A 13,962-nucleotide genomic window follows, 5' to 3' on the forward strand; every position below is an offset into this window, starting at 1 on the left:
GTTTCCTCAAAAAACTGAAAATGGAACTCCCATTTGACCCTGTGATCCCACTTCCAGGAATATATCCCAAGAAACCAGAAACACCAATCAGAAAGGATATATGCACCCCTATGTTCATAGCAGCACAACTCACCATATCTAAGACCTGGAAACAGCCTAAGTGCCCATCAGTAGATGAATGGATTAGAAAACTGTGGTACATTTACACGATGGAATACTATGCTGCTCTAAAAAGGAAGGAACTCTTACCATTTGCAACGGCATGGATGGAACTGGAGAGTATTATGCTAAGTGAAATAAGCCAGTCACTGAAGGAAAAATATCACATGATCTAACTCATTCATGGATAATGAAGACCATTATAAACTTATGAACCAAAATAGATACAGAGGCAGAGCTTCCTCAAACAGACTGTCAAACTGCAGCAGGAAGGCCGGGGAGGGTTGGGGGACAGAGAGGGGGGGGGTAAGAGATCAACTGAAGGACTTATATGCAAGTATATAAGCATAACCAATGGACATGAGACACCTGGGGTACGGGAGGCCAGGGGACTGTCAAGGGCTGGGGGAAAAAGGAGCCATATGTAATACCCTTTGCAATACTTTAAGCAAGAAAACAATTTAAAAAATAAAAAAATGAAGGTATAACATGATCTTAGTTTAATTGTTTGATTATTATTAATAATAATTTTTTTGTAGTGAGTATAGTTCACCAAACAAAAACTAAACCATTTTAAAGTGAAAAATTCAGTAGCATTAGGTACATTTGCAATACTGTGCAATGATGACCTCTATCTAGTTCCAAATCTTTTCAGCACTCCAGAAGGAAACCTCATTCTCATGAAATAGAGAATCTCCATTCCTCCTACCACAGTCTCTGATTTCTATTTCTATGTAGTCACTTATTATGGGAATGACATATAAAAGGAATCGCACAATAAAATAAACTTATTTTCTGGTCTGGCCTATGTGGCTGAGTTGGTTGGATTGACACCCCATGTACCAAAAGGTCATGGGTTCAATTCTCAGTCAGGGCACATACCCAGGTTGTCAGTTGGGGCTCATGGGAAAGAAAACCAATCCATGTTTCTCTCCCATGTCAGTGATTCTCTTTCTTTCTCTCTCTCTTCCTCTAACCCTTCCTCTCTCTCTAAAATCAATTTTTTAAAAGGCATATCTTGGTTGACAATTTAACAATAAAAGACTAATTTTGCATTAGAAACATAAATCAAAGATAGGTAGGCTGCTACAAAGTTATAAGAGTAAGTGCCAAACAAAATTAAATTGACAGCAGGAAAATTAATTTCACAAGGGAGCACTTCACCTTTAAGTCTTCATTGCGTGATGTAGACCTTGAATCATCAATGCCAGGTTTGCTGCATAGTCTTTACAGTAAAAAACAAAACAAAAATGAGTGAGTTCACTTCTTTAAAATAAGCAACAAAAAATTTAAGTTTAAGATAAGTCATCTGCATATCAAATAATGATTCCTGATATAATTAACTGTGGGGCTCTATTTACAAAAAGTTTTCAGTGTTACCCAACTTCGTTTCTGATACAGTTTTGACATCTAGTCCTGCCCCTGCCCAGTCCTCCATGTACATGGGAAGCACATCAGCTAATTGGGAAACCAGGTAAAGGGGAGAAGACACCTGCCGTGGGCCTTGGATCTATGTAGTTCAGCAATCTCCATTCCCTAGGACTCAAGGGGTCTTAAGCCCCACTGTGAGTCAGGCAGAGGAGACCATAGTCCTTTATGCGATCAAAAGAATCTTTCCAGTGGCTCAAATTCTTTTCATATTTTTCTAAAGAAACCTTGAATGCTGCTAGTTTCTCCAATTAAACAACCAAGCAAAAGAGCAGCAACTACTTCAGTACATCCTTGAGCCTCATACTTTAATCTGCCTTTCTGGAGAACAACCCACATTCAATGTCCTTCTTCTAAAAACTTATCTTTAACTTGTCATATATTTTCATATCTTTTCCAAAACTCTTATTTCAAACCCAACCTAGTGTTGTTCTGCTTGAAACTTGGGATTCCCTGCTAATTCCATTCTTATCCTCTATTGACTGTGTTCACAACACACTCCCTTTATTTCTATTAGGAAAACTCACCTACAGAATGAAAAAAAGGGACGAGCATTGCATTGAGCACCTGAATTTACCTCTCTGTTCCACCACTTATTATTATCTCAATGAGTCACTTTCATGTGCTTCCAACACTCCATGTGAACAACCACTTGGCCAGGATGGCAAACACAAGTTGAAGTGCTAGGGAAGGTTGTTTTTTTTTTTAAATTTATTGCTAGGCTTCCTTGAAATTATGAAATTCTATGTGTCTTTGATTCTGTCTATAAAAAAAATGGATAACGCCATAGCTGGCAGAATTGGAAAAAAAATAACACAAAGAAAGAAACCAAAATAAAAGCAGAGAATAAAATAAATTAAAAACTCATGCAAGAGGGAAAAAAACAACTATAGAGACAAAGGAAAAACCTCATACAACTAGTATAAGGTGCTAGCCTACAGAAAAGACCAGACTGAGAAGTCAGTAAATATAGGAATCAATTAGAAATATCCTCTAAACATATGCTTAATTTAATTAAGATAACATGATCTACACATAGATATTCTTTTTTTTAAGGGATACCAGCTTTTATTTTTCCCCTTTTCACAAAAGGAAGTAGAAGAAGTAATACAGAATTAAAATCACAAAAGAAGTTGGTAGAACATGTATACACACAAAAAATCCAGGTAAGAAGACAGGCTTATTTATAATGAGGAAACACATGTAAATTAAGGTAGCTTGTAGTATGAAACAAAAAACTCAAACATATGCTACATGGGTGCCACTATTGACAGCAATATTGGAGGGGAGAAAACAACACTTATGTAGGGACAGATATCCCACAAGATACAGGTTTTACAGCATCAGTGCAATAAATTCACAGAACTATATTACAGCTAGTTAATCAGAGTTAAAGAATTGTTCCCAAATATGTCACATTTTCGGCCCTTAAAAGGTTCATTCATTCCACAGATTTCACCTACTCTAAATATCTAGCTCCTGAGAGGGAAAATGATTCTAAAACGCTTTCCAAGAGTTAGAACTTCGCTATAGACCTAAGGCCATCTATCATGTACACAAGTTTGCTCTCACCAACAGCCCTTAAAATCTTTAGAGAAATATCTAGGAAAAACAGATGTCAGCATAGTCACCACCTCCTAGACCAAATCTATGGGGACCAAGCAGCCAACAATACCATGAAATGAGAATTGAAAAATGAGTGGGAGAAAATTATTTTCTACTGAATCTTGATGAAACACAGGAAGAAGACTTTTGTCCTTTATTAGCTGGTCTTAGAGTAAAAGTCATAGGCACGAGTCTTCATCTCTATGTACTTTAGTTTTAGACAGCTGAAAATCTGAAGCTAAAGTATGCTAAAAACCCTAAATTCAAGCTTTTGGAAGCCTGCTATTAGAAAGCCTTTGGGACCTACTAACTTGAAAGCTAAGTCCAACGGGACGAGAGCTCTAAAACTGTCAGGTCCCCATTTCGGAGGATCAGCTGCTCAGTTTTGCACAAGGGAGAGACCAATACATACTAGGGCATGTAATTAGCTTCACTTTATTTCAGGAGGGTGCTTCTCCATGGCATAGAAACAGAATTGGTCTCTTCATTGAAGTGGTAAACTTGGTCTCTATATTCTTGAAGCTGGACTTTTTTTTTAAGCAGCCTGGGAAGGAGACGGTACAACCAGTTTCCTATAGCCACAGACCACTACACCTTATATCTAGCTAAAGCAAAGATCAACTTGAACAATTATCCAAAGTAATTTAACTGTACTAAAGATTGAAGTTCATCACTATATTATTTTAAAGGAAGCTGCCTATAAGTAATCAGCCCTGTGTGAGAAAAATCAAAATAAGCTGTATTCATGAGTTGTCCATATAAGGCCAATTGATGAGAATGCACCCAGATGCACTTGACATGAAGACTCTGTATAAAGCCTTGTGTGGCAAGACTGAATTTCCAGTAACTAAGGGCAGAATGCTTGAGAGCAAAGAGCTACTTCTGTAACACTTTAGTATCCAGGTAACAGACACTGTTCCCACGCACAATGTATACCCCATTAATCACACTGAATACAGAAGATGCGTTACCCGTTTTTCTTTTCTTTTTGCTTAAGAAGCTTGTTCATCTCCCTTTTGGCCATTCCAATGTACTTCGAAATGATTCCATGTTGGTTTAGTCCAGGAAGCAACAGTAAGAAAGTCACTATCAGGTAGGTGAGAAGGAGGTTGTGGACCTGCTGTCCCACCCAAGCAACCGCAGCAAGAGAAATGATCATGGTCATGAAGTACATGTTCGGCTTTTCTTCCTTTAGTGTGAAGAGGCGTTTCCACCAGCCCACAGTTCTGCGACGAGTTTTTACTAGATTGCTGCAAATTTCATGGAATCTTTGCTGCTGCTCAGTGGTCCACTTATTGGAGCCAAAAATTCTAGGCGCCAGGATGGGAACAAGGTAGTCAGCCAAGCACAAAAACATAACAAAACAGGAAACACCGGATAGAACAGATGGATCTAGATAATAGATATTCAGAAACACCAAGGAAACCACACCCATAATGGCAGGCGGAAACCAGGCTCTTTCCCATCGGAGGACTTTATCGGCCATCAGCACCACCTCTCCCCATCCTTGCAGCTGCTCTTCCAGACTTGCAGTCTCTGCAGCCATCAAGTTGGTGCTGCGATTATCTCCCTCCGCCATCGTCTCCCAGGTGCCGCTTCAGCGAGCCCACGGCAACCTCCCAACCAGCCCGGCCCAAGAACCGCAAGGCGACCCCGGGGTGACGACACGCCCAGCAAACTCCTTACATAGGCCGGCGGCCTTTCCCGACTCCTCCAACCCAAGCTTCAGGGGAGCCCGGCCAACCGCTGCCCAGCGCTGGGCTTGAAGTCAAGGTCAAATGAGAGCGAGGCGTGGCCGGGCCGAGGGGGCGGGGCCACAAGGTGACCAATCAGCGCCCAGGAGGGGTGCGAGGCCCCACGCAGGCCTTCGGGAAGGGGAAGCGGTTGAACGGTCCTGCCTGCGCGGGCCTCTGCAGCCCAGGATTGGCCGCCACGGGCGGTCTCGGACCTTCTGCTGAACCTCAGAGCAGCTGAGGAGACGGAAATGGAGCTCTCGAGAAAGAAGCCGCGCGAGCGTCAGGCGGAGGGCAGGATCTGGCCTGTCTCCCTGACCTCGGACGATGGCGGGGGGCGAGGCCACAGAGATATTCTTTACTTAGAATATCTCATTCCAAGAAGAATAGATATTATTTTACCTAAAAAAACTTGCCAGATTTGGCCTTGCTTTGGTAAAACCTTTAGTCTTGTGGCCATAGCTAACTGAGATGGGCCCTAAAGCTTTGGTGGAAAAAACAAGGTCCTATTTACCACTGCACTTGTCAAGGAGAATACAATACATGCTTAGACTCACTGGGCCTCTTAGAAACTCTAAATCAGAGGTAACACACAATCAGATTTGACTTTCTGAGATGATCTGGTTTGCATCTGTATCTCCATGGCAGAGCTACACTGGAACTTACCAGTGTATGTTGAGAGACAACAGAATAATTTGGGAGCAAAAATGGTTGACAGTCAAATCATGCCTCAGCCCTGGCTAACTATGGAATCATGGATCAATTCATCCACTTCCCTGAATCGCAGTTGCCTCATAAATAAAAAGTAGGTTACATTAGCACAGCTACTTGGCCAATCTATTGTGATGACCATATAACACAGGTTAATTTCATAGTATAGGCTCTAGCCCATAGTAGCACACTCTAGAAATGTTATTTTCTTTTCTCTGAATTCCCTTAATTAATATATAATTTTTAAAAATCCTACCTGCTTAAAGAATCTTCTTCTGAGGTATCAACCACTATTTTTAAAAAATAAAATAAATTTTAAAGCAATAACAATACAAGAGTTTATAAGTACTGGACTAATACATTAGAAAGTATAACTTTGGGCCACACCTGAAGACTATACTAGAGTGAACATTAATCATATTATTGGTAGGCCATTAACACATAAGGACAATTACTTTCTCTGTTTAAATAGATCAAACACACACAGAGAAAAATGGGAGGTATTGTTGTGCTCAGATTTCAAAGTTCCCAAGACCCCCAGGGAGCCAGTCAGCCCATGGAAAAGTAAAGAGTCATTTATTTCAAACCTAGGTTTGGCTCCCCTGCCACACTCACCGATGCAACGGTAAGCTCCAGTGGCCGAGAGAGAGAGTCCTGATGGGACAGGGGGTTTTAAAGGGGGGTGGAGTGAGGGCAGGAGAGGGGACTGTGGGCCCCGCCGATTGTCCAGGCGCCAGTGGGTACAGGATGTGGTCATAGTGATGGCGTGCACTTCCCTTGATTATTATTGGTTAGTCCAGAGAAATCCTGGGTGTGGCTAGCAGCAGCTTCTTCCCGTGAGGAAGCACATGGCACCGTCCCAAAATGGAGGACCTAAGGCAAGATGGAGGGTGCACATGGCTCTTTCTCAAGATGGAGGACCCAAGGCAAGATAGAGGGCGCAGTCCTTGCCCGGCTCCTGCTGCTGCCGCTCGAACTCGCCACAAGGCAGGATGGCCCTCCCGCACAGCACCCGCAGCTGGCCTGCAGGCAGACTGGGACTCCAGCGCGTCTGGGCAGCACAGGCCCAGCAAACGGGGTGCGGCCAGTGGAGCGGCCCAGCTCGGGAGGAGTGGCATCCGCTCGGAGCAGGCCCGGCCCATGGGGCGGGTGCACTGCAACATGGCGGCCTCCCCGAGCTAGGGCATGTGCCCCACTCTGCTGCCGCCGCTGCTGCAGTGGTCCCAGTCCGGGGGGCAGCGGGCGGGTGGCAGCCCGCACCGGGCTCCCGCCGTGGGCCGGGGAGCCAATGCCCCCCCCCCATGGAGCCCGGCGGCCGGCCCACGCAGGCCCCGGTCCCCCCGACCAGGCCCCGAGGGTCGCATGGAACCCCGGCCCCAGCGCGGGCAAGCGGGGAGCCGACCACAGGGAAAGGGAGGAAAGATCCAGGCTGTGAGGCCTTCCGCTCCCATGACCTCTCCCGTGGTCGGTCGCCGCCCGGTCCCACCCCTCAGCCCGCCGCTGGCCACCACGCAGCCGGTCCGGACACTCGGACCCGCTATGGGGAGGCCAGGCCCTACGGCGGGCGCGGAGGGGTTTCAGAGCCCAGCAGCCAGACTCCTCCTCCCGCACTGCCTGGAGAGGCGGGCGGCGCGCCTTTCATTCCCCCCTTGTCTTGGAACTTCTGGCTCAATCATGAGACGGACTGCAATTCTATTCCACCAAAACTATCAACTGAACTATCCCTATAAGGTTAACAAATGGTCCGGTGGAAGTGAAAGAAACCATTTTAGATTTAATAACTTCTATTGAAATGGCATCTTTCTTCTTAGAATTCCTCCATGGTTATCATAAAAAACCAAATCAAGATTTAGTACTATTTGCCTTGAAGAGGCTCAAGCATTCCTGTTTGTTAGGCTAGGTTTAAATTTAGAGTCTGTTGAACTAAGCCTCCGTTTTTCTGGGCACCATTTTCAGCTGGACCAAGTCTCTTCTGTTACTTGGTTCCTGGTCTGGGCTGGGCATGGGAAGCAAGAAGCAGCCACGGGGACAGGAGACCTTCCTCAGAAGGGGCGAGTGTTCAAGCCCCTGCACCATTGGGGGGGTGAGGATCTGTGCCCCACCTCTGTTGAACCCCAAGTTCTCTCCTACTGGCCCTCAGCTGTGTCTGTCTTAGGTCGCCCCACCTCTGTGGAGTCTTACCCGTCTCTGACTACCAACCATCTCTGGGCCAAGTAGGGTGATGTGAGGTTCAGTTCTGTCTCCTTGTTAGCCTATGGCCCCTGTGGCCTCCACGCCCAGCACCCGCCTTGGGTTCCCCTCACCTGCTGGCGGGGCCCCGGCATTGATCACATCTCTTGGGAAACCCAGGTTTCTTCTCCAGAGAGGGCCCAGCTTACACCATTGGGCAAGAGACAGATCCATGGTACCAGCTTTTCATAAACCCAGCTTCAACGGAGAGCTCAGACAACAGCTGTAGACAATTGGGATCCTTTTGGCAATACAGAATGCTTAAGTGCCTTCCCAGGGGGGAATAAATCCCTTCACATATCCCCAGATTCCGGAGGAATTTCATAAGGAGAAGAACATACTGATCTACTCTAAGATTTTCTGACTTTCCTTGCTAATTCCTTTTCATGGATTTAAAACAAAACAGTAACTGTTGGCATAAAACCTTCTACCTATGCATAACTATGCCCCAGACCTTCTATTCTAAGGATGACTCATGATTCGAAAACCAACTACAGTCCTCCGCTCTACCAGCTGAGCTATCGAAGGGACAGACCTTCTATTCTAAACAGGCTTTTTTCCCAGCTTTACTACCCCTGACATGGGCATGGTGACTCAGGCCTGCAAGGCAGTATACAGGCTGCCAACTGTTAGCTGTCTCTCAACAGAGTCCAAAACCTGATGGGCACCCTTTCCTGCCCAGTTGGGCACCTGCCCCCTTGCCAGCTAGACACCCTTTACTTTTGGGGGTCACCCCACACAGCTCCCTTCCAGGACAGCCAACATACATTCAAAACCTGCAAAAGAATCAAAGTTAATATAACATATCAATACAATGAAACATCATGGCCGCTTTAGGCAGACAAATATTCTGCTACTAAACATGTGACCCCATAAATTGTCCTTGTCTCTTTGGAGCCTTGTCCATGAAGATGCAGGCATTATCTAAGTGTATTACACAGTATTGTGGGGGCTCCTGGTGACAGGAGTGATCGCGAGCCATGTTACCGGCATCAGGCAGGTCGAGCACGCCGTAGCTTGAGCTTGAGCGGGTTGCATTGATCTCGATCGATGCTCCATTTGGTGATGAAGTCTTTCCGGGTCATGGATGGATCCGCTGACCGCACATGAGTGTGGTGGACCCAGGTCGCGACGCCGCCTACCTTGAGAGCGGTGGGGGTCGTCAGCACCACAGTGTAGGGACCCTTCCAAACGTGGTTCTAGGGTCTCCCGGCAGTGCCTTCTGACGTAGACCCAATCTCCTGGTCTGTAGCTGGGGAATAGCGCCTCTATCTGCCTTGCATCCCCAGAGGGCTGCTTGTCTGGCCCCAGATCTATAGAGGGCCGGCATACCCTAGTGGCAACATAGGAACAGCAGGACTGGCGGATGTTGCAAGGTCCTGCAGGTTCTCCCTCTCTCTCCCTGAAGGACCGGGGGGAGCCTTTCCCTTCTGGGGCCTGGCCACAAGAATTGTCTGTCTCTGTCCCAGCTTTCCCCTCAGGAGGCATGCCCTCATCCACCGGGGTTTCTTGGACAATATGTCAATCTAAACCTGAATATAAGGAATTTGATCAGGATGCCCTGGGCGGCCGTATATGACATAATGGACCCGGCAGGCAGCGGTCAGATCAAAAGACCCTGCATCCGGCCACCCCTCCTGGAAAATGGGCCACTCCCATTCACAGAATCGCTGTAAATCAAAATCATTAACATTATAACTTTAAAATCTACCCCAGAACTTCAGTTTAATACAGTCAATTACAACCCAGGTAAGAGCAACTGATAGACAGAAATCTTTATTAACTAAGTAGGCTGATTCCCTTTAACAGTGAGCAAAAGACTCTGAGAAAAAATAATTCTCGCAGCTGCAAGAGGCTTTGAAGACTATTAAAGGGGCCAGCCCAAACGTTCAGTCAAGCTTATCAACAGAAAGCAGAATAAATCAAAGTAGCTTTTACTTTACATAGACCAGTAATGATTTACACTTTCTTAGTAGATCAGCCCAGGCTGGAGTTGTATCTAGTCCTCCTTCTCTGTAGTAATTTGGCTATTCCCAAACAAACAAACTTTTTCCCGACCCCATGATGATCGGTGGTGAGAGACAGACAAGGGAGGGGGTGACCTGTTTTCACAGATCCTCACACAGATGCCCGCCTGGCCGCGTCCCTTGGGAGCTTAGATTCGTCGTAGCTAAGGTGCACCTGTATAAACCCCGGGCCTGGTCACCTCCACATGGGGGTGAGTCACCGTTATGCCATATGACGAATCGTGGAACCGCAGGTTGGGGCCCACTCAGACTCCGTAACCGAAGTCATGGAGCCACACAAAGGAGAGGAGAGGGCAGGCCCCCTCCCTCCACACTCACACACTTTCACCAGATATTCACTCAGAGTTTAAACAATCCACCCAATTCCTAACAATTTCCCAATTCCTGAGGGAGCTCTATAGCTTCCCGGGAGGTGATCAAGCTCCCCTTCCACTCACCCGGAGTGGGCCTGACTGATAGGGGGTCGACGAAGATGACTGACCCTATCCCATTTAACAAAGACAAAGACAACAAAAAACAAAGACAAAATAAATCAGCCAAATGCAACCTAAGGTTGCCCGGAACCTGCAGCTTGCTCTTTGAAGTCCTGAAAATTTTCAAAAAACATTGCAGCAGGGTGTACACAGAAGCAGACAACTTTTTGACAATAAACACCAAGACAAACAAATACCAGACAGACAAACCCAGTGCAGCCTACAGCCGCATGAACCAGGGACCCCGGCCACCCGTCGTGGCCGCGGGTCAGGACCAGGAGTACCACTGCATCCAGCCCTCCGTATAGGTCCTTCCGTGGGACGTCCCAATTCCAGTTTAACGACCGGTCCTTACCTCTCTCGAGAGTCCAAGTGGCTCGGTTTCCGAATTGAAAGTTTTTGGGTGGACTGGAGGCCTCCTTGGTAGTCGTAATCCATAGGTGTGGGGTATCTCAGTGAGTGCCCGGCAACAAGTGGGGGAGAGTCTCCTGCCTTGAATAGGGGGTCCCTCTCCTCCCCGCTGGGGGAGAGCCTCCTGTCCTAAACAAGGGGTCCCTCTCTCTAGCACAGATTTCGCCCCCTAAGTTGGGAGACGACATCCCTGACCCGGTGGATGGTGGGAGGTCAAAAGTCCCCTCCGGCGGCCACCCGACGTCCAAAGTTGGCCACTCCCTGGAACAAAAAGTCTGCCACCGGTCTTTCCGAACCTCTGCACTGAGGTCCCTGGCTCTTTCACTTACCTCTCTGAAATGATTGACCATAATGCTTAAAGGAGTAGTTTCAGTCTGTCCCATAATGTCCGTCCAGTGAGTTCATAAAATAAAACCAAACAGACACAAACACAAACAACAAACGGGCCCGAAAATACAGTCTTCCAACTCCATGGAAGCAGAACCAAAACAGGCTTCCAATTCCATGGAAGCCAAACCCGAAATCTAGACAATGGCCTTATACCAAACTAGCAGGAGCGACCTGCTTTCCATGAGGGGCATATCCATCCCTCCTGGGGTGAGGGGCATATCCATCCCTCCTGGGGGGGTGGAACGTCTTCCAACTACCACCCCCCGCCTGTGGTATTTTACAGGCCCATCTGCCTAGACCCCTCAGGCAATTACAGATTCCAGAAACGAGCTCACACTGAACAGAACACACAACAAACAACAACACACCTACCCCTACCGCGGTCAGTCAGACTCTTCAGATTGGGGGTCCCTCGATGGTCTTGGGAATCCTGGACGAGCCCCCAAAATGTTGTGCCCAGATTTCAAAGTTCCAAGACCCCCAGGGAGCCAGTCAGTCTGACGCAAAAGCAAAGAGTCATTTATTTCAAACCTAGGTTTGGCTCCCCTGCCACACTAACCAATGCAACGGTAGGTTCCAGTGGCCGAGAGAGCGAGGCCTGATGGGACAGGCGGTTTTAAAGGGGGGTGGAGTGAGGGCAGGAGAGGGGACTGTGGGCCCCGCCGATTGTCCAGGCGCGAGTTGGTACAGGATGTGGTCATAGTAATGGCGTGCACTTCCCTTGATTATTATTGGTTAGTCCAGAGAAATCCTGGGTGTGGCTAGCAGCAGCTTCTTCCCGTGAGGAAGCACATGGCACCGTCCCAAAATGGAGGACCCAAGGCAAGATGGAGGGCGCACATGGCTCTGTCCCAAGATGGAGGACCCAAGGCAAGATGGAGGGCGCAGTCCTTGCCCGGCTCCTGCTGCTGCCGCTCGAACTCGCCACAAGGCAGGATGGCCCTCCCGCACAGCACCCGCAGCTGGCCTGCAGGCAGACTGGGACTCCAGCGCGTCTGGGCAGCACAGGCCCAGCAAACGGGGTGCGGCCAGTGGAGCGGCCCAGCTCGGGAGGGGCGGCATCCGCTTGGAGCAGGCACGGCCCATGGGGCGGGTGCACTGCAACATGGCGGCCTCCCCGAGCTAGGGCACGCACCCCACTCCACTGCCGACGCTGCTGCACTGGGCCCAGATCGGGGGGCAGCGGGCGGGTGGCAGCCCGCGCCTGGCTCCCGCCATGGGCCGGGGACCCAATGCCCCCCCCATGGGGCCCGGTGGCCGGCCCACACAGGCCCCGGTCCCCCCGACCGGGCCCCGAGGGCTGCATGGACCCCCGCCCCAGCGCGGGCAAGCAGGGAGCCGACCACGGGGGAACTGAGGAAAGAGCCAGGCGGTGAAGCCCTCTGATCCCACGACCCCCTGTGGTCGGCCGCTGCCTGGCCCCACCCCTCGGCCTGCCGCCGGCCACTCGGACCCACTCTGGAGCGGCCAGGCCCCACAGCGGGCACGGAGGTATTTCAGAGCCCAGCGACCAGACTCCTCCTCCCGCACCGCCAGGAGAGGCGGGCGGCCAGCCTTTCACAAGCCACCGGAAAGGGCCTTGCCCAGGAGGACGAGGTCAGGCCTGACATTTTCATGGCCGACCGCCAGCCATCGACCAGTCCTGGCCAGTCCTGTCTGGGTCTCATCCAATAAACAGGACCTGGTGCCTGGCGAAGAGCTCGCGCACACCCATCAGGTAGCCTGGGTCGGAACAATGACACCCGCCTCGCCCTGAATGGATTCGACTATGAACGCGGAATCTTTTGGATCCTGAAGAGCACGCTCGAGAGCAGGCAGGTCGTTGTAGGGAATGATCTCGAACCCCGGCACGAAGGGGACAAAGCCGTCATCGCTGCTGGGGTCCATGGAGCTGGAGATGGCACACGGAGTCCTGCCCCAAAAGTTTCCAGCTGCGAAGACGATATTGGCTTTGACCTTGGGGATGCCCTTCACGGTGCAGCCCCACCACTGCGCTAGCTTGCAAGCAGTCTCCCCGGCTCCACCCTGTGCTCATGGGGAGAACCTGGCGGCAGGTGAGCTTGTGACTTTCTCCGCGTCCTCGCCGGGCACATTTTTGTAGGAGGCCCGCGAGGTCGGGGTCAGCTTCTCCCCCTGGCTCTTCAGGGCGTCCATGATCTTGGGGTGGCAATGCCCTTGGCTGACGGGGCTGTGCGCACTCAGGAAATCAAAGGATTTCCTGCCTTCGACATCCCACAGGGAAATACCTGTCCCTCTCTCTAGGGTGACCGGTAAGGGGTGGTAAAGAGTGTCCCAAAATTCACACAAGATTTGAATTTTGCATGAGCATTAACAACAAAAAATAAAAGCCTAATTTTATTTGGTTTATTGAATAAGATTCTAATATCTGTTACCCTGTGATTTCAATCCCTTCAATTTGATAAGCATTACCAAGTACCAATTATGGCCCAGGAGCAGGGACAATGAAGACCAATGAAGACCACGGCTTTGCATATGTGCCAGCAAAGCCATGGAGGCCATTTACCCGATGTGCTATTCCATACATAACCCTATACTATATGCTTTATGAATCAATAAAAAAATTTACAAGTTTTAATTATAAACCTGTGTTTTCTATCAAAATTACTTCTTGCGTGAATTTTGGGACACGCTTTTGTTGTGAGCGCCATACTTGGCTTCCCGTTCAAAATCGTCATCAGACCATAGACGGCCTTAGACCGTCTTCTTAGTCGTCACGGATGTAGCAGAAGCCACTGACGTGTGGGCGCCCTGGCAAAGCCCCGCCACAGTCTGCAG

The 13,962-nt window shown here is 48.8% G+C and overlaps 1 protein-coding gene and 1 pseudogene across 1 annotated transcript; both read right to left on the bottom strand.

The window, feature by feature from the left end:
• Positions 1-2,629: 2,629 nt before the first annotated feature.
• On the bottom strand, positions 2,630-4,843 carry LOC132222738 (ADP-ribosylation factor-like protein 6-interacting protein 1). Its single transcript, XM_059677927.1, has one exon. The coding sequence runs from the start codon at positions 4,769-4,771 to the stop codon at positions 4,160-4,162; it is 612 nt and encodes a 203-aa protein (XP_059533910.1). The 5' UTR covers positions 4,772-4,843; the 3' UTR covers positions 2,630-4,159.
• Positions 4,844-12,723: 7,880 nt separating this feature from the next.
• Positions 12,724-13,470, bottom strand: LOC132223014 (ornithine aminotransferase, mitochondrial-like; annotated as a pseudogene).
• Positions 13,471-13,962: the final 492 nt, after the last annotated feature.

The sequence above is a fragment of the Myotis daubentonii genome, chromosome 21 (genome assembly GCF_963259705.1).
Source record: "Myotis daubentonii chromosome 21, mMyoDau2.1, whole genome shotgun sequence".
Lineage (NCBI taxonomy): Eukaryota > Metazoa > Chordata > Mammalia > Chiroptera > Vespertilionidae > Myotis > Myotis daubentonii.

Coding starts and splice junctions, on each gene's coding strand:
- LOC132222738 (XM_059677927.1), bottom strand. CDS start 4,771: ATGGCGGAGGGAGATAATCGCAGCACCAACTTGATGGCTGCAGAGACT.